The sequence below is a fragment of the Eumetopias jubatus genome, unplaced genomic scaffold (genome assembly GCF_037043125.1).
Source record: "Eumetopias jubatus isolate StellerSeaLion01/CBP00866 unplaced genomic scaffold, mEumJub1_p1.0 scaffold_8, whole genome shotgun sequence".
Taxonomy (NCBI): Eukaryota; Metazoa; Chordata; class Mammalia; order Carnivora; family Otariidae; genus Eumetopias; species Eumetopias jubatus.
The window spans coordinates 78,254,791-78,277,853 of NW_028274814.1; the positions used below are offsets into that span (position 1 = coordinate 78,254,791).

At 59.4% G+C, this 23,063-nt stretch overlaps 1 protein-coding gene across 10 annotated transcripts in view; it reads right to left on the reverse strand.

The window, feature by feature from the left end:
- KMT2D (lysine methyltransferase 2D) overlaps window positions 1-23,063 on the reverse strand; it is a 39,403-nt gene that overhangs the window by 11,246 nt on the left and 5,094 nt on the right. For 4 of the 10 annotated variants that reach the window (XM_088026048.1, XM_088026047.1, XM_088026041.1 and 1 more), the window contains exons 3-40: window positions 22,780-22,906; window positions 22,152-22,375; window positions 21,918-22,027; window positions 21,586-21,748; window positions 21,102-21,267; window positions 20,882-20,996; window positions 20,584-20,741; window positions 20,233-20,378; window positions 18,595-20,106; window positions 17,393-18,501; window positions 16,788-16,901; window positions 16,326-16,436; window positions 15,605-15,709; window positions 14,413-14,594; window positions 14,068-14,232; window positions 13,866-13,975; window positions 13,729-13,776; window positions 12,861-13,082; window positions 12,479-12,598; window positions 12,277-12,390; window positions 11,938-12,068; window positions 11,708-11,855; window positions 11,446-11,511; window positions 11,157-11,267; window positions 10,817-10,954; window positions 10,628-10,712; window positions 10,194-10,435; window positions 10,020-10,093; window positions 9,760-9,810; window positions 7,824-9,635; window positions 7,535-7,717; window positions 7,312-7,448; window positions 5,218-7,088; window positions 3,720-3,843; window positions 3,482-3,566; window positions 3,310-3,376; window positions 2,964-3,196; window positions 54-2,864 (exon numbers count right to left, since the gene is read on the reverse strand). In XM_088026048.1, the coding sequence (XP_087882174.1) occupies window positions 54-2,864; window positions 2,964-3,196; window positions 3,310-3,376; window positions 3,482-3,566; window positions 3,720-3,843; window positions 5,218-7,088; window positions 7,312-7,448; window positions 7,535-7,717; window positions 7,824-9,635; window positions 9,760-9,810; window positions 10,020-10,093; window positions 10,194-10,435; window positions 10,628-10,712; window positions 10,817-10,954; window positions 11,157-11,267; window positions 11,446-11,511; window positions 11,708-11,855; window positions 11,938-12,068; window positions 12,277-12,390; window positions 12,479-12,598; window positions 12,861-13,082; window positions 13,729-13,776; window positions 13,866-13,975; window positions 14,068-14,232; window positions 14,413-14,594; window positions 15,605-15,709; window positions 16,326-16,436; window positions 16,788-16,901; window positions 17,393-18,501; window positions 18,595-20,106; window positions 20,233-20,378; window positions 20,584-20,741; window positions 20,882-20,996; window positions 21,102-21,267; window positions 21,586-21,748; window positions 21,918-22,027; window positions 22,152-22,375; window positions 22,780-22,906 (13,490 nt within the window). The remainder of the gene's footprint in view (window positions 1-53; window positions 2,865-2,963; window positions 3,197-3,309; window positions 3,377-3,481; window positions 3,567-3,719; window positions 3,844-5,217; window positions 7,089-7,311; window positions 7,449-7,534; window positions 7,718-7,823; window positions 9,636-9,759; window positions 9,811-10,019; window positions 10,094-10,193; window positions 10,436-10,627; window positions 10,713-10,816; window positions 10,955-11,156; window positions 11,268-11,445; window positions 11,512-11,707; window positions 11,856-11,937; window positions 12,069-12,276; window positions 12,391-12,478; window positions 12,599-12,860; window positions 13,083-13,728; window positions 13,777-13,865; window positions 13,976-14,067; window positions 14,233-14,412; window positions 14,595-15,604; window positions 15,710-16,325; window positions 16,437-16,787; window positions 16,902-17,392; window positions 18,502-18,594; window positions 20,107-20,232; window positions 20,379-20,583; window positions 20,742-20,881; window positions 20,997-21,101; window positions 21,268-21,585; window positions 21,749-21,917; window positions 22,028-22,151; window positions 22,376-22,779; window positions 22,907-23,063) is intronic. The other 6 variants (XM_088026043.1, XM_028125593.2, XM_088026042.1 and 3 more) reach the window with 5 other exon arrangements.

The window sequence follows — 23,063 nt, forward strand, 5'->3', positions numbered from 1 at the left end:
GCCCCGGGTTGCAATCCCCACTCTATCTGCTCCAATCTATCTAGAGCACTCACCTCCTTGTTGCTGGGGGTACCCTGTAGTTTCTGCTCCAGCCCAGCCAGCTTGCTGTCAATGTGCCCGTTGATCTCAGCTCGCAGCCCCTCGGGCCCCCGCCCAGTGCTGAGTTGCACATTCTTTGCCCGTAGAAGCTTCTGCAAGAGCAGATGCCCGGCCTCTGAGCGGGGGCTTGCCAGCAGGAGGTGGTTGCTGGTACCTGGTGCCCCTATTGGCTCCCCGTTGGCCTCCCTCTTCACTGCCTGGGCTCCCAGGGCACATGGCTCCTCCCGAGGCTCCTGCTTGATGCTGAGATGGGGTGGCTCAGGCACTGCCTGCCCGTTCACCTGCTCCAGATGTCCAGGTACCAGGCTGCTCTGCTCTGGCTTCTGGGCTTCTACTAGGTTGTCTGGGGGGTCCCAAGGTCCCAGCCCCTTGCCAAAGAAGGTATCCGCAAGCTGGGCAGCAGCAGGTGAGACCCTCCCAGGAGGCAGCTCCAAGGATGGCCCCTGGGGTTTTGGGGTCCCTGGCTGGGTAGGGGGGAGCTGGGCCTCAGAGGGGAGCTGGGATGGGACGAGGGGGCTGGCTCCGGGGGGCTGTGAGGAAGGTCTCTTTGGCTCTTGGGGGCTGGATGGTGGAGGTGTGGGATGGACAGGGCCGAGGACCGGTCCTGCGGCTAAGGCTCCTTGTGGGGCGGGGAGCCGGGGTGGGCCCTGAGGTCGAAGCCCCGCCCCTAGCTCTTGGAGGGGGCCAGTCTGGGATCCAGGGAAGCCCCCAAGCTGGGGCTGGCGGCCCAGGAGGCCCTGGAGAGGAGAGGGCTGGGCCCCGGGCTCCTGGTAGGGGGGTGCCTGGCGCACTGCCGGACTCTGCTGCAGCTGCCGTTGCATGAGGAGCGCCTGTAGCTGCTGCTGCTGCTGCGGGCTCAAGTGCCGCAGCTGGGGGTTTTTGGCTAGGACTCCTTGGAGCTGCGCTCGAAGTTGACCCACCGTTGGCATGACTCCAGGCCCGGGCAGGCCCGGACCAGACTGGGGGACAGATCCTGCTTTGGCAGGCTGTGGCCCTGCGTTATTTTGCACCGGCCGCTCTAGTCCGAGGGGCTGTTGGGAGCCCAGAAGGTTCTGGGTCATGGTCCCAGGCTGCTCCCCTAAAGGAACAGAGGACTGGGCCAGCAGGTGGGGCATGGCTGAGGCCTCTGAGGATGAGCCGCTGCCCGCCTGCCCATGGCTTCCCACACCTGCCGTGTGGAGCAAGTTAGCTTGCTGCTGCTGGGGCCCTGGGAGCCTCAGAGACGGCTGTAGCTGCGCAGGGCTGGGCTGCGGCTGGGCCTGCGGCTGGACAAGCAGGAGCTGTGAGTCCCCAGAGAGCGAGGGCTTCACCTCCCCAGGTTCGGTGGCCGCCGACTCGGGAACAGCCCCTAGGGCTAGCGGCGCCCCCTGATGTGTGGATGGCCCCTCTGTGGCCTCTGGAGGAACAGCTGTCTCTACCATGCTCTGCTCCTTGCCCGTCAGGACGGCGGCACCCAGGGCTCCGGGGCTAGAAAAGTGTTGCGCAGCCTTGGCCGGCATGCCCGGGCCGAGGGGCCCCTGCGGCTGCGGCTGTGGCTGCGGCTGCGGCTGCGGCTGTGGCTGCGGCTGCGGCTGCTGAGGCGGAGACAGTAAAGTTCGACTCTGGTTCAAGAGGCCCATCTGCTGCTGCGATTGCGGCTGCGGCTGCTGCTGAAATTGCTGCTGCTGCTGCTGCTGTTGCAGCTGCTGCTGAAATTGCTGCTGCTGCTGCTGCTGCTGCTGCTGGAGCTGCTGCTGCTGCTGTTGGAGCTGCTGCTGCTGCTGAAATTGTTGCTGCTGCTGCTGCTGCTGCTGCTGCTGCTGCTGTTGGAGCTGCTGCTGCTGCTGCTGCTGCTGTAAGGCGGCCATGGGCTGAGCGCCGAGTTTGGGCTGCCCAGCATGCGGCATCAGGCCCTGCTGCAGATGGGAAAGGCCTGCCATGGATCCCTGCTGTTGGTGTTGGTGCTGTTGCTGCTGCTGGGCCGTGACCAGCCGGTGTCCCATAAGGCCCTGAGCCTGCTGCGCCAGCTGGGGGGAACTCAGCACCCGGGACTGGGTCAGAAGCACCTGTCTGTGAGGACCCTGGGGGCCCAAAGCTCCAGGGTGCTGCTGCTGCTGCTGCAACACTGCCACCTGGGCAGGGCCCAGCATGCCCTGGGGCCCCTGGGGTGGTTGCGGGGACAGCTGCTGGACCAAGAGGCCCGGATGGCTGCTGGGAGGCAGAAGCCCCTGGGGCTTGGGACCCAGAGCCTGGTTTGCCTGTACGCCCAGGCTCTGCTGCTGTTGCTGTTGGACTGCCACCTGTCCCAGGAGGTGCTGCTGCTGCTGCTGCTGCTGCAGTTTCTGGGCTAGCTGCATGCGCTGCTGCTGGAGCTGCAGCTGCCTTTCCTGTAGAAGTCTCGAATCGGGTCCTAGGCCTCGAAGAGCAAGGTTGCCGGGGAAAAAGCCCCCTGAGGGGCCAGCCAAGGCCCCAGCCCCACCAGAATGTTGCTGTTGCTGCTGCTGGGCCAGGGAGGTGTTGAGGAAAGGGCCACCAGGCTGTCCAGGGAGTGTCATGCCCCCTGGGGGCAGGCGAAGACCTGCAGCTTGCCCACCCGGAGGCCCCTGCGGTGGCTGCAGCCCATGGCCCGGGAGCAGCTGACCAGGGAGCTTGGTGAGGAGCCGGGGACTCTGGGATGGGCTAAGGGCCAACACGGCCGAGTGCTGCTGCTGCTGCTGCTGCTGCTGCTGCTGCTTATTCCGATACTCTGCCATGAGGTTGGTGTGCTCCTTCTGCTGCTTCCGGACCTAACACAGGAGAGTCGGGACGTCAGCCTGGAGCCTGCCCACCCATGCTCTCCCTCTTCTCGGGCTCCTGCTTGCCAGTCTGAAGTCTGCTTTCCCTACCTGATCCAGTTGTTTCTGGATCTTGCTCTGCTGCTCTGTAACCAGCTTGAGCTTCTCAGCATCAGCCTCCGGGAACTCACGGCCAGCCTTTTTGGCAGTGCGCTGCTTGGCACACAGAGCCTTCCGGGACTTGCGGTGCACACCAATCTGCTCCTCTAGCACCTTCAGCTGCATCTGTAGGAGCTGCTGGGTATGAAACAGCCACTCTTCATACTGCCGCTGGTCAGCCTCATCTGAGAAAGGAAACAGGGTGTCAGGACCCGCAAAAGGGAGATCGGAATCCCTCTTCCTCCACCATCTGCCCCAAGCCACTCCCTTGCACACTCTTCCCCAGCCCCATACTCACTGATCACTCCCTGGGCAAAGGTGGGTGGATTGGGACGAGGCTGGGAGGGGTCACCAGCACTCCGTTCCTGTGGTGAGAGAGACCGCTAAAGGGTCATTGTTGCAAATCAGGCCCTAAGAAGAGCAGCCCGACTGTAGAGAACACAAGTTCCTACTCCCACCTGACCACTTACCTGGCCACTCCCAGCTGCCACGTGGTTCTGCAGATCACTGCCAGGCCCCCCCGAGAGTCTCTGGGCTAGCAGGGACACTTGCTGCCTGGAGTCCGCCAAAACAAAGGGAATGTGTAGGTCATGGGGAAAGGTGAAAGACAAAGAGGTGGGACAAGTAGGGATGGGGAGGCAGGAAGGAGAGGGGAAGGACTGGGAGAGGAAAAGAGCCAACCACCCCCTCCCACCCCCCAAGTCTTACCTGTTCATACCAGGTGCCACTCCAATGCTGCCCTGAGCCATCACCTTCTTGATGCCTTTCAAAGCCACCATCTTGGCCTTCGCAATGGGATCGATGATATCTTCTGCCGCAAATTTGTCCAGATCTGGAGAGAGGAGAGCCGAATAAGCTGGACATTGGATTCGATACTCCGTGCTATGTCTGCTGTGCCTTCCAACACCTTGACCTCCACCGAACCAAGCAGAACAACAGAATGGCAAAAAAATGATGGAAAGACCACTAACTAGGAGCCAGGCAGCACGGGTGACTCAGCTTTACTATTCACAAGACATGTGGCCCTGTTTTCACCTGCAAGGTGCTAAGAAGAGCCACTTCGTAGATATCTGTGGGGCCAACATATCAATGTCATTTGACTTCTCTGAGCCTGTTTCCTCCTCTGACAGAGCTCATGATTCCCTACCCCACCTATCTCATGGAACTACTGAATCAAATGTGACAAAGACTGTGAATGCACTCTATGAACCTAGAAAACATTCTTCAAAGAAAGTATTCTTTAGGGCAACTAGTGCAGCCCAAGAACCCAAGATATGGGCACTGTGCCAAAGTCCTAGATGCCAGAGCTGTTTTGGGCACGAGATGCATCACCTACAGCCTACTTTCTTGCCTGTTTAGGATGCCGGGTAAAAAAGGAGAAATAAGCAACCCCCCAAAACTTCAAATCTTCCTGCCCACTGTGTATTTCTCCACTGCTCCCAAAACTAACTAAAGGCCTAACCAAACTCCCTCTCCTCGTATTTTGAGGCAATAAGAAACAGGTAACAGGGTCAGAGGACCAGGACTTAAAACTCTAGCTCTGTCAGTTGTATGATCTGGATCTGGAGAAGATACTTAACCTCCACACCTGCTTCCCTTTCTATAACTGAAGACAATGGCAGTACCTATTTAACGAGTTTGTTGTGATTCAATCAGACGACCAGCGTAAAGTGCTTGACACAGTGCTTACTTAGCAAACAGTAATTCAATAAAAGCTGGTGTAATCTGAGATCTTCCTCAATCTGGCCCCCCTTTTTACGTCTCCAAAATTAGCATAGTGCCCACCCACCTCCCTCCACACAGAGTCCACTGTGGCCTAACCACTCCACTGCCATCTCCAAACGTACCCGCCGGCTCCCCAGGCTCCCCACCAGCAGTCTCGCTCAAGTGCTCACACCTACCCGGACTGCTTTGTCCTGCACCACTTCTCTCCAGCTCCTCACCTTCCGGTCTCACCAGGGCTACAAAGCCTTTGCTAATCAGGCTTCGTGCATTCATTCCATTCATTCCAACATCTGAATGCCTGCTATAGGCCAGGCGCTGTTCCTCCCTCTGCAAAAGCTACACCACCTCTGCCTGCCCCGCTCCTGCGGCATTTCACCCATGCTCTGTGTGCCCCACTTCCCTTGGCGGAGGATTAGCTTCGGTCTCTAGCTCCAGTGTCCAACTGGAGGTAGCAGTGATCACCCCTGAGTAACGAAGTTACCTGTGTCCGGGAAGAAGCTGTTAGCCAGCTGCTGCTGCATGGCCAGCTGCTGAGGTTTCATGCACATGGAAGGGGGCATGGTACCCATGGGCTTCTGTGCCAGCGCCGGCTGTGAGCTCTGCTGGGGCCCCAAGCCTGCCTGCCCCCCATGCTGCCCACTTAGCATATGCCCCTGATTGGACACCATGGCCATGGATGGGGCCAGGCGCTGCGGCAGGGCATGTGCTGGTGGCTGGGTGGGCATCAGGGGCTGGGCCAAGCCTGGCTGCCGGGTACCTCCAAGTCCTAGGGCAAGCTGCTGTTGGGGCCCAGCCAAACTGGGAGAAGAGCCCTCGTGCGGCAAAGACATGGTCTGGGCAGGGCCTGGTGTGGACAGCAAGGAATGCTGCTGCTGTTGCTGCTGAGCAGGCTGCAGCTGTGCCGAAAGCTGCTGCTTCTTCTGCAGCTCCTTCTTCTCATGCTCCAGCAGGTCCTCGATGAGCAAGGGTAACTCACTGGCTACCAGCGAGCTCTCCATCTTGTCCAGCTCATCCCCGGATGCTGCATGGCCACCGGGCAAGGTCAAGGCCTCACTCTCTAGCTCAAACTTTTCCAGCAGGGAGGACCCTCCTGGGCCACTCAGCGGGCTGGGGGTCAGGAGGTGAGCTGGTGGGCCTCCCGTGGCCCCAAAGGGGCCCTTCTCAGTTGTGTGCCCACTGCTGGAAAAGGGTCCCGTGCCCATCCGGGTGTCCCGGCTGCCCATCACGCTCTGTCCTGGCTTCAGCCCCAGGCCTAAGGAAGTGGTGGCAGGTGCTGGTTCTACTTTGGGGGTGGTAATGGCGAACTGGCAAGGGGAAGGGTGGCGCCCACCTTCCTCCACCTTGGGCTTCACCTCAGGAAGCACCGATGCCAGACGGGGCTCAGACGCATCAGCAGCAGGGGGAGGGCGTTCCTCAGGGCCCAAGGGTACTGGCTCCACCCCCCGCAGCAGGGCCTCCCGCTCAGCCTTCTCATTGGCCGACTCCACCAGCCTTAGGTGCTCATTGAAGATGTCCTTCTTGTCCCCAGTGTCCAGCTCAGGATCAGTATAGGCCAGCAGGTCAAACTCATCCCCGTTGAGCAGGTCATCCAGGTGGGGGTCATTGGTCTCCAGGTTTTCCAAGGTGCCCAGCTCATCATCTCCCTTGGCCACATCCACACCCAGACCCAGGTGAGCAAGCTCCTCATCATCCTCTAGGGCCTTGTGGGCATCAAAGTCATCGTCCAGCTCGGGATCCTCGCAGGGTAACTTCCCAGCTTCCAGGGCCAGAGGAGGAGGGCGGCCAAGCTCAGTGCCTGAGGGGGGCCGGCTAACCAGCTCCAAGCCAGTGGGCAGGGAGGGACCTTTGGTGTGGGGCATTGGATGGAGACTGTTGTTCAGTTCAGGGGCCGGGGGCGCTGACGGTTTCTGTGGGGGGAGGCCAGATACCGCTAGGCCTCGAAGCCCTTCAGGAGCCATTCGGTGGGAGTCCTCACTTACTGGGTAAAAACGGGGCCTCTGAGGGGGGCCCTGACCAGGAAACGGAGCCCCCCCAGGTCCTAGTCCTTTCTGTACATTGTGCCGCAACTCAATGAATTGGGCAGGACCAGATGGACCAGGCACTGGCTCCCCAGGGCCAGGCAGGCGGGTGGGAATTCCCGCCAAGGGGGAACCTAGGGCTTGGCGGCCAAGTTCGGGCCCGGGAGTTGATGGGAAGCGGGTAGACATGGCAAGTCGCACGGAGGTCGCTGCCGTGGCTGCTGCCTGCTGCTGCTGCTGCCACAGCTGCTGCTGCTGCTGCTGCTGCTGTAAGGGCAGGGAGCCGGGGTAGGGCGCCCGCTGATAGAAGGCTTGGGAGCCTCCCACCAGTTGCCTGCAAGAACACGCAGTAGTCACTATGACGAAACCAGGGCCAAGAGCTAGAACACGGGCTTAGGGCGGCGGGGAAGGATGGAGGTGCCGCAGTCGGAGGGAACGGGGAGAAAGAGTAAGTGGACACCGGACAAGGGTCAGCCACGGGAACACCAGGGGCAGCACACAGCGGTGGTGAAGTCTGTTCCCTCGCTTTACCCCGAGGGAACCCCTGGGAGCCTCACCGGTTGTTCACATCCATAGAAGAAGGGGTGGCTGGTGGAGGTGGCCGGGAGAGTCGGTCGTCGCCGGGGAAAGCCCCCGGCCCCACAATGGGGCCACCCAACTTGCTTGGGGGCAGCCCCACAAGGTTACTCTTATCCTAGGAGAGACAGAGGGAGATGAGGGCGGGCCACCGTCAGTACCTTGGACCCCCCCCCCCCCCCGGCTCCTTGCCACTCTACCTACCTGGGTCCCGGCAAAGGGGGCCTGGCCTCGACTCAGCTGCTCAAAGGCAGGGCTGCTGGGCTCAGCACCCCAGCTGCCCGCGGGCCCCACTGCTCCTGCAGCTGCCGCAGCTGTCTCCTTCTCCTGCCGCAGGGTGTTGCGCTGGATTTGCTGCCGAATCAGCAGCTCCCGGAGTCGCTGGCGCTGCGCAGAGAACAGACAAGTGGGCTAAGTCCATTCTCCTCCAAGCACAGGGCTGGCACAGGGACAGCAGAGGTATGCGGGGGTTTGCTCCAGGATGTCCACCCACCTGCCGCTGCTTCTCCAGTTCTGTTTGGCTGAGGCTGGACATGCCTGGGTCCTGGGTACCTGGAAGTTCGGGTGCCGCCAAAGAGCCGCCCATTCCAGCCCCTGGGTCTTCTCGCTTATCAACTGGAGAGGTGATGCCTGCCCTCTGTGAGGCTCCATGGGACAGGTAGGGGAGGGATCCATCGGGTGCAGGTGGTGGTAGGACTGATGGGGGACGTAGCGGGGACAGCCCAAAGCCCTCTCCTGTGGACCCACTGCTGGATCCCAGGGGGCTGCCCGATGGGTGGAAGTTCCCTGTGGCTACTGCGTAGTTTGTGCTTTGAGGCTTGCCCAAGGTAGGGCCGGGCCCAAAATGGCTGTTGATCCCATGGGGTGGAGGGAGACCAGGCTGAGGGACGGGGGGCTTTAGGGAAGGCTCCCCTACCGCCTGAGGGAAAGTGAAACGCATGGGAGCGGGGGTGCCCACAAAAGCACCCGTCCCAGGGGACCGGGCGAAATTGGGCGGCTGCCCACTTGGGACCTTAGCATGGAGCTCACCTGCCGGCCCTGAGGGCAGGGCTGCTGGGAAGCCCCCAGCCCCCAGAGGAGTGTGGGCTAGAGGCCCAGCCTTGAAGGCAACTTCAGGGGGCTGGGGTCGGGGTGGCTTATGCAAGGGGGCAAATGGGTCACGGGACTGAGGGCGTGAGGGTGGACGGGAATAGGGATCAGGGGACTGGAAGCGAGGGGTAACAGGAGATGGGCAAAAAGCCTCGGCAGACAAAGGACGGGGGGTTAATGGGGACTGGGAGCTGGACTGGGACTGGGGACTGGCGGGCACTCGGGAGAAAGGGTCTGAGGGCAGTGAGCGAGGGGGCAGGGCACAGCAGCTCTCAGGGGGTGGGGGCTGGGGCCGAGGGGTCAATGGGGGCTGGGCATAGGGGTCAGGGTAGGGGCCAGGGCGAAAGATGTCCGAGTGGCCGGGGGAAGAAGGGGCCAAAGCCTGGGCAGGGGGTGGCTCCTGGGGCCTTAGGCCCAAGCCCGGGCTCTGGGGCTCTACCTGAGATGCCCGAGGGGTCAGAGGGGCTTTGAAGACATCAGGTGCCTTTAACTCCAGGCTGCCCAGGTGAGGGCCTGAGGAAGGTGAGTCAACAAAGCCTAGGTTTGGGGGCCCATAGCTAGGAGAGGATGCCCCGAGCTCTTCCTTCTTCACCTCTAGGGCCTTCCGAGACTCCCCAAAAGGCGGGGGCGACAGCAGGGGCTCGGCAGCCTTGCCTCCCCCTATCCCTGGGCTCTCAGGCACAGCCAGGTTGTCCAGTGAGGGGCAGCGAGGTTTGAGAAAGGGGTCAGGTGTGGAGGGCTGGTGCCGGGGGGTGCCAGGTGGGGTAGTGTGGAATTCCCCTGGCTGGCCAGTCCCAGGACGAGACGAGGCGCCCAGCGTCAGGGGCTGCGTGGGGGCCCCAGCCGGACTAGGATAGGGAGGATAGGTGGGTGGTGCCGTGGGGAAGCGGGGCTCCAGAGCGTAGGCGGGGGCCAGTCCAAAGGGGTCCTGCGAAGGCACTTGGGCGGGCACCTGGGGTGGGAGCTTGAGGAAGAGCTCACCGGGCGAGTCGGGGCCGGGCACTGTGCCCGCCGGCGGCTTCAGGAACCCATCCGCAGAGGTAGACAAGCCGGCGGGGGTTGTGGGGCTGCCAATGAAAATGGTGGGGGCAGCAGCAGGAGGCGGACTGCCCAGTGCCCCTGGCTGGGGGGGAATGCGGAGATGTAGGGCCGGTCGGTCAGTCTTACGGGCCATGTCGCCCACCTTGGTCTGCTTGTTGATCTGGCTCTCAGCCTGCTACAGAGGGAGACCAGGCACAGAGCAGTCAGGCTGCTGTGGCAGGCCCTATGTCCCCCACACTCTCCGAGAGGCCCCCAGCTATAGGACTTGGAGGGCACGGCCCAGCCTGGCCCCGACTCACCTTTTGCACCTTGTTGATGCGGTGAGCTGCGCGGTTATCTTTGGCCTTTTGCTGAGGGATACAGGACACAGCCTTAGGCCTACTACGGCTCAGTTTCATGCCCAGCCCCCATCCCTCACATCACTCACTCCCTACCCAGAAGCGGATCCCTTCTGGCCCAGTCGCTTTGGGAGTGGGGAATGGAAAGAATTGAGGTGAATTTCCCAAAGACACCCCCGAGCGCCAGTTCCCACCCTGACCCAGGCTCCCTTCTGTCTCACCAGGTAGGGGGCTTTGTCAGCAGCTGGAACTTTTCTCCAGAGCTTCATGATTTGTTTGCAACGGCTAGACCAGTCTGGAGGCAGAAGAGGTATTTCGTTAGAGGAGACTTGGAAGGTGACCCTTGTGCCCACCACATCACCAGGTTGTTTCCCTTGCCCCCATCCCATGGGTACCTGGGTAATCCTGCTTGAGATTAGGAAAGTTAATGTTGGCATAGAGCACAGGCGAGATGGTGGAGAGCTGGCCCAACTCCTCATCCTTCTCCCAGCGCTGAAGGCTCCGCTGGTTATAGGAGAGCCCGTCGCCCTCACCCTCCGTGGTGGGGGTGGTGGGGGTGGAGGGCGTGGTGCCCCCTGAGCCTGTCCAGGGGCTGTCTGGCTCACCGGGTTCCGGGCTAAAGAAGCCCCCGCGCTCCCTGGGGCGCAGGGGCAGAGAGTCACAGAGGGCAGGGATGCCAAGCCCCACCCCCAGACAAACTGCCTAGAGCCCCCAGGCCACTGCCCTGCCCCCTCAAGGAGGGTCACTAACTAAGGAGCAGAGTAAAGTGTTGCCACAGCAGCACCCAGGAGTCAGGGACTGCCCACAGGGGTTAAGCACAGATACCAACCTAGAATCCAGGAACGGGGACTGGCAGAGGCCCGGGTAGGAGTCCATTGGGCTGCTGGAGGGGAGATTGCCCAAAGGGAGTCCACCTACAAGAGGCACAGGATCAGAGAAAGGGAGCAAGAGGCCCGTCCTGGGGCCAGCTTAGCCAAACCTGGCCACCCAGTCTTCACGCCACTCCCATCCACATCACCTTGAAGAAAGGGCCTCTGCAGCGGTGTCCGGCTGCCGTCTGGGCCAGGGGTCCCACAACCCAGGTGCTGCTCTCGTTCAGAACCCAGAACATCCTTGAAGAGCTGCTGTAGGTCCTTGGATTCCATCTTGGGCAGTTCTGTGGGGGGATTGATGAAGGATGCCGCTGAGGAAGACTGGGAATTTGAGGGGACACCACAGGGCTACAAATGGCCACGGTCAGGGAAGGTGGCCAGCACTCCCCAGCAAAGAAGTTGTGCAGATGGCAGTCCCACGGGTAGGACCTTGTCCTTCTCCCACAGAGGACCCCCACACACTAAGAGTGTGAGCCACAGCCTCACCTTCGGTGGGAATCCTATCTAAGTCAGAGCTAAGCATCCCTTCACCCGGAGTGCCTGGCTTCTCGGGGTCACTGGGCACTGGGGACGCCTTGACGCCACCATCTTCAGGCCCTGCAATTGCCAGAAGAAACCCATCAGCCAAGGACAGTGTAGAGGCACCAGCCTGGCCACCCTGAACCACAGGGGGCATGACACAGTCTCCAGCCTCCAGCCCAGATGGTGCTCAGGGGTAAAACATGTTGACAGCGGCCAATCCAAGACAGGACACAGTCCTCCCAGCAGCTCTTACCTGGTGTATCAGCCTTGCCCTCGGGGCCACGGGATTCTTCATCTGCAACATCTGGACAATCATCTCCTGTGAGCAATAGTCCCCGCTCCAGTCAGAGATGCCTGGCACTTGATGCCCAGAATGGGTCCCCAGCTCCCCAGGCTGGGGCCGTACCCACCCCCAATTCCAGGAGACAAGCCCATTCCCTACTATATTCCCTCACCAGCTCCTAACCACAGGGAAGTTGGATCCCTTCAGACCACCTCACCCCGAAATGACTGACCTTTCTGTGAGGTGGGGAGCTCCTTCCTATCTGAGCCTCCATCCCCCTTGGCTTTGGGGGTTCCTAGTCCAAAACTTGGCCGGCCCACCCCAACTGCAAAAAGGGCCTTCCGGCTCAGGTCCAGCAGCTCCTTCCCAAAGAAGGCTTCCTGCAGGAGAAATAAGAGAAACAAGCTTCTTCATGGTCTGCAGGGCAGGCGCTCCCCTCACCCCACAGAGCCTAAGACCCACCTGCAGATAAGCAGGGAACATGTCTTCCAGTTTGCTCTTCTTGCGCCCTCGCCGCTGCTGCTTCTTCTTCTCATCCCCATCAGCTAAGCTCTGGTCTACAGGGCCCTCAACAGGCAGGTCCACAGGCATCACTGGGAACCGAAGGGGAGGTGTCAGCCCCTCCCAGGCATGCTGCTCCTAACTCGGCTGAAAGATGCTTTCTGCCTACTCTCCCCAACGCCAGTTGGGCCCACCACCCTCTCGGCCCTAGGCGTGAGCCCTCACCTCCCGGGCCTCCCTGGCAGTGCCCCAGAGTTCCTGTGATCCCCACCTTCTCCCAGGCCCCACTGGAGCCCTCACCCGTCTCACCCTCGTCGGGCTGCCCATCCCCACTCAACACCTCCGTCTGTGCAGCAGGCCCTTTTTTCACACGTGTGTGGGATTTCCGCTGTCGCACCATGAAACCACCGATGCCTAGGAGGAGGCACGGCGGAGACTGAGAAGCTGCTGGGGACCTAGTGAGCTATCTCTCACCACGCACCTCCCCATCCCAGGGCCTCACCAGGCCGATAGGGTTTGCGTTTGCGTTTCTTGCTTTCCTCGGTCTCCTCTCTGCCAGGCTCCACATCAGGGCTGACAGGGCCCTCCAGTTTCATTTCGCATTCCATGTGCTCCACCCCACCTGTGGATGGGGACGAGAGAGAGAGAGAGAGAGAGAGAGAAAGAGAGAGAGAGAGAGAGAGGAAGATCAGAGGCATGGACCCTTTTAACCTTGTCATCCTGCCATCCAAGAACAGAGAGCCCGGTGCCTTGCCACAGAGGCATCTGGCAAGACCAACGGTGGCTTGAGGGGGACCGGGAGTGGCAATGCTGCCCCCCCAACACCCCACTCTCACAGGTGCCTTCCCGTTCCTTGGGCACTCCCTGAGATTCCCCAGCCTGACCTTCACCCTTGAGCAGCTCATCAGCGTCCAGGTCCCCATCCTTCTTGTCATCAGGGCCAAGGGCATCTGAGGGCTCAGAACCCTCTAGCCCTGCCTCGCCCGGGAGGCCGAGCCGTGCCCGCCGCTGGCGCCGCTTGTGCAGGGGTGACATGGTCAGGTTACGCAGCACGGCCATGCCCGTTTCGGTCAGCCACACGCCCTCGAAGCGGAAGTACTGAGGCTCTGCACAAAGGGGAAGAATGTGTAACCCCTGGATGGAGGCCCCAGAGAAATGAGAACTCCAAGTTCCAGCCTAAGTCCCCAGCTGGGACAACAGCAGCAAAAGACAGACCAAAGCGAATGCTGGGGTGTGAGGGCTGGAGAGGACAGGCCACCGACGGGTGCTGAGGCCTGAGATCTCCATCAGCGACCCAGAGGGGTTCACAGAGACGGCTACTACAGAAGCCTGACTTTGCTCATGACTAACACTAGTTCACCAAATACTTTCTCTAACTGCCTGGGCCTGCCCAAGGCCAGCATATGGTGCCCCAGACGCCAGAAGCAGTGCCCACATCATGCTGGAGGAGGAGGTGGCCCCAGCCTCCTTCACTGAGGAGAAAAAGTTGTGTTCTGTGCTCTCTGGAGATGAGATTCTGGCAGTGCGAAGGCCATGTTGCCTAGTGGAATGAACTCTGCCTGGGAAAATGGAGGCCTTGGTTCTCATCCCAAGTTTACCACTAATCTACTGGGATCACCTTGGGCAGGCCACTCAACCTCCGAGGATCTTAGTTTCCTCCTCTGAAAATGAGATGAAGTTGGGGGGCTGGAGCTGGACTAGACGGTGTCTAAGTCTCCTCTGGCCTTGGCATTTCGGATTTCTGTGACTCACCTGGCTCTTTCACTTTCATAGGCACCAACTCTGGAGGGGCCACAGGCGCTATGGAAGAGACAAGCAAGCCAAGGCCACTTGAGGCCCTGACCCAAAGCAAGGCACCCCTGCCCCTCTCCCCAGCACCTGGGACTCACCAGCAGGCTTTACCACGTAGGGCTGGCAGGAGACACAGTCAAAGCCCTCGTCAGCCGCCTGTTCCACATCATCCTCCGTGAAGAGGCTCTCGCAGCCAGCATGCATCCACCTGGAAGAAGGGAGGCAGGAAGAGATAAATCCAGACAGTGCAAGGATGAGAACAAGGAAAAGGCCTACATAAGGAGGGAGGGGCGCCCTCACCGTTCACAGTGGCGGCACTGGATTAGTAGGTCTTCTTCCACGTACGGGGCGTGACAGATAGGGCAGGTCACCAGGCTGGCACAGGGCCCGCAGTGTGTGTAACTATTTTGCCATTCACAGTGGAAGCCAGGGGAGGCGGCCCCACACTGCATACAAGACACACACCTGGTGGGAGCAGAAAAACAGACCTTCAGCACCTAAACCTACCCAAGGCAACAGAGACACCTTCACACTGAGAAGCAAGCAACCAGCCCGGCCTTCTAAACCCAGCCTCTGTCATGTTAGCAACATCGCACCCCTCCAACATCTCTGGCCCAGGCCCCTCAAGAGCCCGGGTCTCCTTACCACTTGCACTTCCAGCCACCCTTGGGCACAGTGAGCAGTGGCGGGTCCAGGCAGTACGTGTGGTAGCTAATGTCACAGTCATCACACAGCAGCAGGCGCGAGGGGTCCGAGGCTTGGCCACACACCTCACACACAATGCACTCCACGCAACGCCAGCCCTTTAGTAGCATCACCTTGGTGATCTGGTGTAGAAGATGGCAATGCCTCAGGGTATGACGTACAGGAGAGGGAAGATCTCTTAGGGGAGGCTGGGACTTACCATGGGTAGGGCTGGAGGACCTCGGTGCCCATCCGAGCACAGGAAGGCCGCGCAGAGCACCCTCATCCCCAAAAGCAGTGGTTCTAAACTTAGGCTCCCGGGGATCCCCACCGACCAGAGAACAACCTCACCCAGCCACTGCTTCATTACAATCTTTCACTAGCCAAGTCCCCAGAAAGACTGGGGGTAGAATTAGGTTGTATTTCCCCCAATTTTTCTTGAACATTTAGAACCCGCTACTGTTAAGAATTAATGAACATTAGCAGTCAACAAGTTCTAAATCGACATTAACGAAAACCCCAAAACAAGTGATCACGCTTGGGTCAAAAACAGTGCTTTCACCTTGTAAACGTGTGCTTATAATTTTGATTTTATACTTTATCTCCAGGCCATATCATGTTTTCTATTAGTAAAGCTCTCACAGCTTATACAACAGATTCAATTATACCCCTAAATCATGGTCTACCACCAAGAAACGTAATAAAGACCACCACGATTTCCAGAGTACTTTGCCCCAAGATGAGTTGGATAACCACTAGTGGCTGATAAATAACTTCCAGGACCAACAGCCACTTTAAGTAGTGTGACCAGTCGTCAACTATACTCGAATTTTAAAATTAAAACAAACATGGGACGCCTGGGTGGCTGAGTCAGTTAAGCATCTGCCTTCAGCTTGGTTCATGATCCCAGGGTCCTGGGATCGAGTCCCGCATCAGGCTCCTTGCTCGGCGGGGAACCCGCTTCTCCCTCTGCCTGCGGCTTCCCCTGCTTGTGCTTCCTCTCTCTCTCTAGTAAATAAATAAATAAAATCTTAAAAAAAAAAAAAGTAAAACAAACAAACAAAAAAAAACGTAGTGTGACCAGAACTGGGGCCTAAGATAAGAAATAACTGATCCCATTCCCTGGCCCAGGACTCTTGGGCCTTGAACTCACCTTGCTGTTGACACAGTAAGGGTGATAGCACTGAGAACACTGGGAACAGGCAAGGAGGTGGCCCTCTGCCCCCCGGCCAAAGCTGCCACATACCACACACATGTCCTAAAGAAACACACAGAAACCCAAATGTCCAAACTGGTCTCCTCATCTCACTCAGTCCCAGTGAGCAACTACAACACTAATCTGAAAGGAGGGAATCAGGGAACCAAAAACCCACCCCCCGTCACTAGGACACTTAGCCATCATGGGCCTGTTCCTTCCTAGCATGCCTAATCTGAATTGGTACATCCTGACATGGGTAAAAGGAAGGAGAAGTAAAAGGAAGGTAAGAAAAATAAAGACTGGTCAGGATGAGAGAGTAGCTTGTCTGACAAAAGTCTATCAGCTTCGAGGTTATTCAGGTGAGGACGTACATTAACTTCCCTAGGCCATAACCTCCGATAGGGCAGAGACCATGTCTTGCCTTTTTCACTGCTATACCCCTTGCTCCTAGCTCAGTGCCAAACTCAGAGGAGACGCTAAAGAGAAATTTGATGGACGGATAAACAAATGAGCAACATGATGCCGAGTCACTGTTTTCTCATTAGCTGGATATCCCCAGAAGTCAGTCCTTGGTTTGGTTTTCCTCATTTACCCTCCCACCAAAATACGCACACCCAGTGTCGGGTCTGCTGGGTCTCGGTGCTGAGGACGGGACTGCCCCGGTCAAGCATGGTACCTGCATGAGGACAAACTTGTCTGTGTTGGAGAAGAGAACCACAGTATTTTGCATGGTGTCGTCATCGTCGTCTTCTTCCTCCTTGCTGGGAGAGCTATCGATATCAGCAACCTTACAGGCAGAGAGTTGTGGCGAGTGAGGCAGCTACACCTGCCCCCACTAAGCTGCTTTCCTCTTTGGTGTTGGGGGAAGGAGGCGTGAACCCCTGGCTAGGATGAAGGCCAGGAGCCAGCACTAAGAAGCAGAAGAACACCCCAGCTCCCAAACTGGGGCTCAGCCCGACAGCAGAGATTTCAGAGGAGCCCGGGGGCCAGGTGGACAAAGGAGCGCAGACAGAGCTGGAAGGGCCCTAGGCTAGCGGGCAGGTAGGTGAGCGTGCAGGGGACTGGCAGCGTTTAAAGGGTGCTTAATCTTGAAGGGGCCAGCTGAAGCATGTTTGGGAAATGGGAAGCCTCTCCTTACTACCAGAGTCTCAATGGAAGAAGTAGTTGATTTTAGCCGGGCCCGTCCTCTCCCACGTCCTCCATGAGCTCCTCCACGCGGCCGGCGTCTTCCTGGGAAACTACTACTGCGACCCTGAGTGAGGGAAGAGGGTGGTTACAGTGGCAAGTCGGGAGCTCGTGATCCTGCAGCGTGCCGGGGCCGCGCGCTTGGGGGTGGGGAGAGAAGAAACGAATGGACAGAGCATGAGAGTTATTGACAAGGCCCAGGAGTCCCAGTCAGGGCAGGGCAAGAGCCAAGCTCTGAGAGAGCAACAGGTAGGTAGCTCCGGCTCAAACCATGCCCCTGTCCCAAGGAGAAAGAGGGGCCAACATGGCACGAGGAGAAACACGCTGGCTAGAGAGACCTGAACTTCTAGTCCTCGCTCTCCTACCGAGTGACCACGAACCCGGGCAATTCACTTCCCCCTCTATGTATCAGTGTTCCCCTTACAGAAGAGGACGCACCAAAGGATCTCTGAGAGGCTAGGACTCAATAAGCCAGGCGGGAAACTATCAGGAACACAGGGCTACACCCCTGACACTGGCATCACGTTGACCACCACCAGTGGCCGGATAGCCTCTCACCTGTTTGATGCGGGAACGAGCTGGGGAGCTGCGCCGCCTCCCCTTGTCCCCCTCGGCTTTGCCTCCGCCAATAGCTGTCCCAGCATCACACAGCAGCGAGTCATCAGTCTCTGGCAGCGAGTCAGTACAGAGCCGCAGGGAGCCCTCATCTCGGGCTGGACTAACGTCTGTAGATACCCCCAGCTCCATGGACAAGGAGCCGCCCCCCTCGGGGTCGGGAGAGCCTAGCAGGGGCTCTGAGCCAGGAAAACTGGCACTGGCATCGCCCTGGCTCAGATTAGAGATCTCATTAACGATGTCGGATTTGATGAGAGCGGGTGGGGTAGGGGCCACTGGTACACGTAGCCCCTCTTGCTCTTCACAGGGTGAACCCTGCCCTGCCTGCTTGCCTTCTGGGCCATAGACCTCCATAGGGGTCACAGGGGCCAGCTCCTCGGGGTCCAGGAGCACAGGGGAACCCTTAAGTTCACCAGCCAAACTGCCAGGGGTCTGTCCAGCCTCTGCCTGTGAACCAGGAGTGTCAGTCCCATCCAGAGGGGCTGTGTCTTCCCCCAGACCAGAGAAGTCATCCAGAGCTGGGGCAGGGCTGGGTGCAGGGCAGGAAAGGTTCCCCATGGGGGAGGGGACAGGACTAGTAGGGCTGGGTTCCAAGGCTGGACACTCAGGTTCTGGGACTTTCTCAGTCTCCATCTCATGCGGCTCAGCCTCATCTGAGACCTCCACTGCCTTCTCCATGGGACTCAGCGGGGAGGGAATGGACAGTGCCAGAGCAGGAAGAGAGCCCTGGGAAGGAGGGGAGTTTTGGGGAGGCAGGGAATGCTGGCGGAGTGGAGAACACCGAGAGGGAAGGGGCTCCATCAGGATGGGAGAGGCTGGTCCCATTGGGGAGCCTGGAGACGGGGGGAGGATCATAGGGGGTACAGGCTCAGGGTCAGTGCAGTTAGCTTCTGGTGGTGGGCTGATGGGCGTCTCAAGGATGGGGGCAGCCAACGGCGACTCAGGGTCACTGTCCCCTTTGGCACCAAAGGGGTACTCTAACTCCCCCAAAGGAGACAAAGCCGGCGGGGCCACAGCCGTGATAATGGGCGAGAGCGGAGGAGGAAGAGGATCTGGAGAGAGAGAGAAAAAGGGAGGCTTTTAGATTAGATGTGCCATAAAGGATTAAGACTGTCCCAGATAAGAAGGTATTAACATCCCTTTACCTGGTGGCATCAGCTGAGGTGACAAGGATGGCTCCCCGGATGGGGACAACGGCAACTCCTCAGGTAGAGGGGACAGAGGTGGTTCCCCAGGCTCAGACAGGGCCGGCTCTCCAAGCAAGGGGGAGAGAGGTGGCTCCCCAGGTGGGAGGAACAAGGGCAATTCCTCAGGTGCAGGGCATAGGCCTGGCTCCTCAGGGGGCTCTTCAGGTCGAGGGGACAGGTGCGGTTCCTCAGATCGAGGGGACAGGCGCGGCTCCTCAGGCCGGGGGGACAGGCGCGGCTCCTCAGGCACGGGGGACAGCTGCGGCTCCTCAGGCACAGGGGACAGGCGTGGCTCCTCAGGCCGGGGGGACAGGCGTGGCTCCTCAGGCCGGGGGGACAGACAGGGCTCCTCAGGTCCAGGGGACAGGTGCAGCTCCTCAGGGGCAGGGGACAGGCATGGCTTCTCAGGCCGGGGGGACAGACGCGGCTCCTCAAGCCAAGGGGATAGACGCAGCTCCTCAGGCGCGGGAGACAGGCATGGTTCCTCAAGTGCAGGGGACAGGCGCGGCTCCTCCGGCCGAGGGGACAGGCGCGGCTCCTCCGGCCGAGGGGACAGGCACAGCTCCTCAGGCGGGGGGCTGAGTCGTGGCTCCTCAGGCAGTGGCAACAGGGATGACTCCTCTAGCGGCAGGGTCACGAGTAAGTCCTCCGGTGGTGGAGAAGCAGGTGAGTCTTCAGGTGGCGGGGAAGTGGGTGAGTCCTCAGGTGGTGGGAATAGGCGTGAAGCCTCCGGTGGTGGGGACGTGGGAGATTCCTCGGGTGGTGGGGACAGGGGAGATTCCTCAGGCGGTGGGGACAGGCGTGACACCTCAGGCAGGGGGGACAGGCATGATACCTCAGGCGGGGGGGACATAGGTGAGTCTTCAGGTGGTGGGGACATGGGCGAGTCCTCAGGTGGTGGGGACAGACGTGATGCCTCAGGTGGTGGGGAGAGGGGAGACTCCTCTGGTGGAGGGGACAGCGGCGATTCTTCAAATGGTGGGAACGGACGGGATGCCTCAGGTGGTGGAGACATAGGAGACTCTTCGGGTGGAGGAGACATGGGTGACTCCTCAGGTGGTGGAGACAGGCGAGATGCTTCAGGTGGTGGGGAAGTGGGCAACTCCTCAGGTGGGGGGGATAGGGGAGACTCTTCAAACGGTGGGGATAGGGGTGACGCTTCAGGTGGTGGAGAGAGGGGTGTCTCAAGTGGGGGAGATGGGGGTGACTCCTCTGGTGGAGAGAATGGTGACTCCTCCAGTGGAGAAAAAGGTGATGATTCAGGTGGAGGAGACAGAGGAGACTCCTCAGGCGGTGGAGAGAGGGGTGATTCCTCCGGTGGCGGGGACAGGCGCGATGCCTCCGGTGGTGGGGACGTGGGCGATTCCTCAGGTGGTGGGGACAGGGGCGACTCCTCAGGTGGGGGCAGCAGTGGCATCTCCTCATTTAGGGGGACCTCCAACCGGGGCTCAAGTTGGGCCCCTGCTCTCCCTGCAGACATAAAACACTATGCTCCCACCTAGCCCAGCTCTACTTCATAGAGTAGGCGAAGCAGACACTGTCCCTTGCCACAGAACAGACAGGAATTATTTTCAGGGACCCTCAAACCCCACTCACCTAGTGGTTTGGCTTCACATTGCAGGGGCCCCGGTTCCTTGGGTTGCATAGAGGTCATGTGCCCACCCTTTGGCTGCCCTTGGCATGCACCGTACAGAGCTTCGGGCTCATCAGTGGGGGTATCGCCAGGCTCTGGGGGTGAGAACCTGTAGAGGGTACAGGGGAGCAGGCACCGTGGCTCTCGTCAACTATCAACTCCTAGAGAGCACACCAGGGCAGGGCGGGAATACTACAGATCATACTGCCCACCTTGGGGCTCTCCTCTCAAAGTCAACTTGCTTTCACATGTCCCCTGCGGGTCTCAGTACTTCCAAACACCCCTCCCTATCTCTTCCAGTCCACACTACTTACCTGCTACAGACAGGGGGATGCTGCTCAGCAACAGAACTGACGAGCTGTCCTCCCTGGGCTTTGTGACAACGGTGACAGAGTGAGTAGTTTTCATACCACTCAGAGTTGGGATTCAGCTCTGCTGAGCCTGCCCCACAGGCCCGGCATACCCGGCATGCCTAGGGGAAGGAAGCGGGCAAAAAGAGGCACTGGTCAGAGAGCAGCCTGGAGGAGAGCGCAGGACTCTGCACCACAGAGAAACAAGAGGCTGTAGGTGGGCAGAATTAGGGAGAGGAAGGCTGAATCGGGGGATCTTCACCTTGCACTTCCAAGAGTGAGCAGGCAGTTCCTCCATTGGTGGTTTTAGGCAGAAGGTATGGTATCCTTTGTCACACGTCTCACAGACCAACATCTTAGAGTCATTCCCAGGTTTCCTGCAGGGACATGGGGAACATAACAGGGTCCTTCCTCCCCTCATTTTCAACCCTAAGCCCTGCTTCGCTTCACCTAAGGCTTCTCTCCTGCCCCCCACTTCTTACCTGCAGGCTTGGCACACTTTGCATTCCGGGCACTGCCAGCCAGCACGCTTGCGGGCGGTAAGAGCAGTGTCCAGGCAGGCCCCGTGATAGTGATGCCCGCAACTGGTACAGAAGAACAGGTCACACAATTCCCCTGGCCCCTCACATACCGCACAACGAGCCTCCTCTACAGTGGGAAGAGACAGAGGACGCGGGTCAGCTACGGATTCCCTGCAGGACTCAGCACAGCGCTCTCCACATAACAGACATTCCAGAGGACACAGAATGAACAAGCAACAAAGAGTTGAGTATCTGCCTAACACATGCCAGGCACTCTTCTAGGCACTGCGGACGCCACAGTAAGCACGACAGGCAAGAAGTCCCTGCGCTCCCAGGTTCGCCCCTATTTCCGTGGGGCACACAGATGGCGCTGTGCAGAGCACCCAGCCCCCGGGGCACACCTGGCCCCTCATCTGCCCTAGGGCCAGAGGGCAGGGCTTCTTACCCAGATGTGCAGCCCCCTCACTGTGCTCCGGGCATAGCAGCTGCAGTGTTTTCATGGATAGGAAGGAACCGCTGGCAGTCGCGCAGGGGAAGTGGTAAAGCCGCGCACATCCGGGGGAGCGGCAAGGGATGGAGGCACCGAGCCGGGTGCAGTGGGAGCAGCGCTGCCGGGGTGCAGACAGAGTGTCAATGCCCGCCACTCTCTCCCGAGCAACGGGTCGGCCACCAGCCCCGCCTGTCTCCCCACTGCCCTGCTCAGCCTAGGCTCTCAGAAGCCCGCCAGCCCGGCCGGCTCTGCCCTCTGCCTGGGCAGCCCCTCAGCTCCAGCCACACCTGTGAGATTCCTGAGAAGATGGCCTTGTCCACACCACATAGCTCTGGGCCCTCCTGCCCCCACACGCCCGCCGACCACGCAGCACACCAGTGGTGAGCCCAGCAGGACCCTTCACGATGGAGAGGGGTAAACAGAAAGGACAGAGTTAGCAAACGAGTAACCACTGGCTCAGGACTGCTCAGCCCATGCCCCCCTTCCTGCCCAAGTCGGCCACCCCACCTCCCCTCACTTACCTCCAGGTTCTCCTAGGTGGGCAGGTGTCAGGCCCTCCGGGAAGCCAATCTGTGACAGGTCCTCACTGGGCAGCGCTGCCTCGTTGGGCCCTGGGCTCCCCCCAGGGGACACCACTGGACACTGGGGCCAGTCAAATGGCAACTCAAAGCGCCGTAGTTCCCGCTGCCCATGTAGACTGGGCTCCCCGCAGTTACAGAGAGCACAACGCCGCACTGGACCCCCACTGTGGACATACAAGCATCAGCACCATGCCGGGCCCCGGCCCAAAGGCAACCCTAACATCCCCGTGATTTGGCATGCCTATGACTCCCAAACACTCAGCTTCCTAAATCTTCCTCCCTGAAAGCTGAGCTTCTCGGGCGCCTGGGTGGCTCAGTTGGTTAAGCAACTGCCTTCGGCTCAGGTCATGATCCTGGAGTCCCTGGATCGAGTCCCACATCGGGCTCCCTGCTCGGCAGGGAGTCTGCTTCTCGCTCTGACCCTAACCCCTCTCATGTGCTCTCTCTCATTCTCTCTCTCTCTCTCAAATAAATAAATGAAATCTTTAAAAGAAAAAAAAAAAGAAAGCTGAGATTCTCAAATCAAATCTCTGTATGCCTTTATATCCTCATTTCCCAAACAAGTTACCTGCAGTCCTGGGGAGGCTCCTGAAGCCTAGGACCTCCAGAACTGGGCACAGAGACCTCCCCCACATGTGGGTTGGGAAGGTCTGGCTCAGTGGTGCCTGACTCCTCAGAGGCTGCAGGTCCATCAGCTGAATGAACAGAGAGAGAAGCATACATCAGCCATCATCCTCTATATGATACTAGTCCACTCATCAGACCCTGGAGATTAACCAAAACCCTTGGTAGATCACATTGATGGCAATTTGCCTTTTGTTCCAAAGAACAAAGTCCTTCAATTACCTGTTT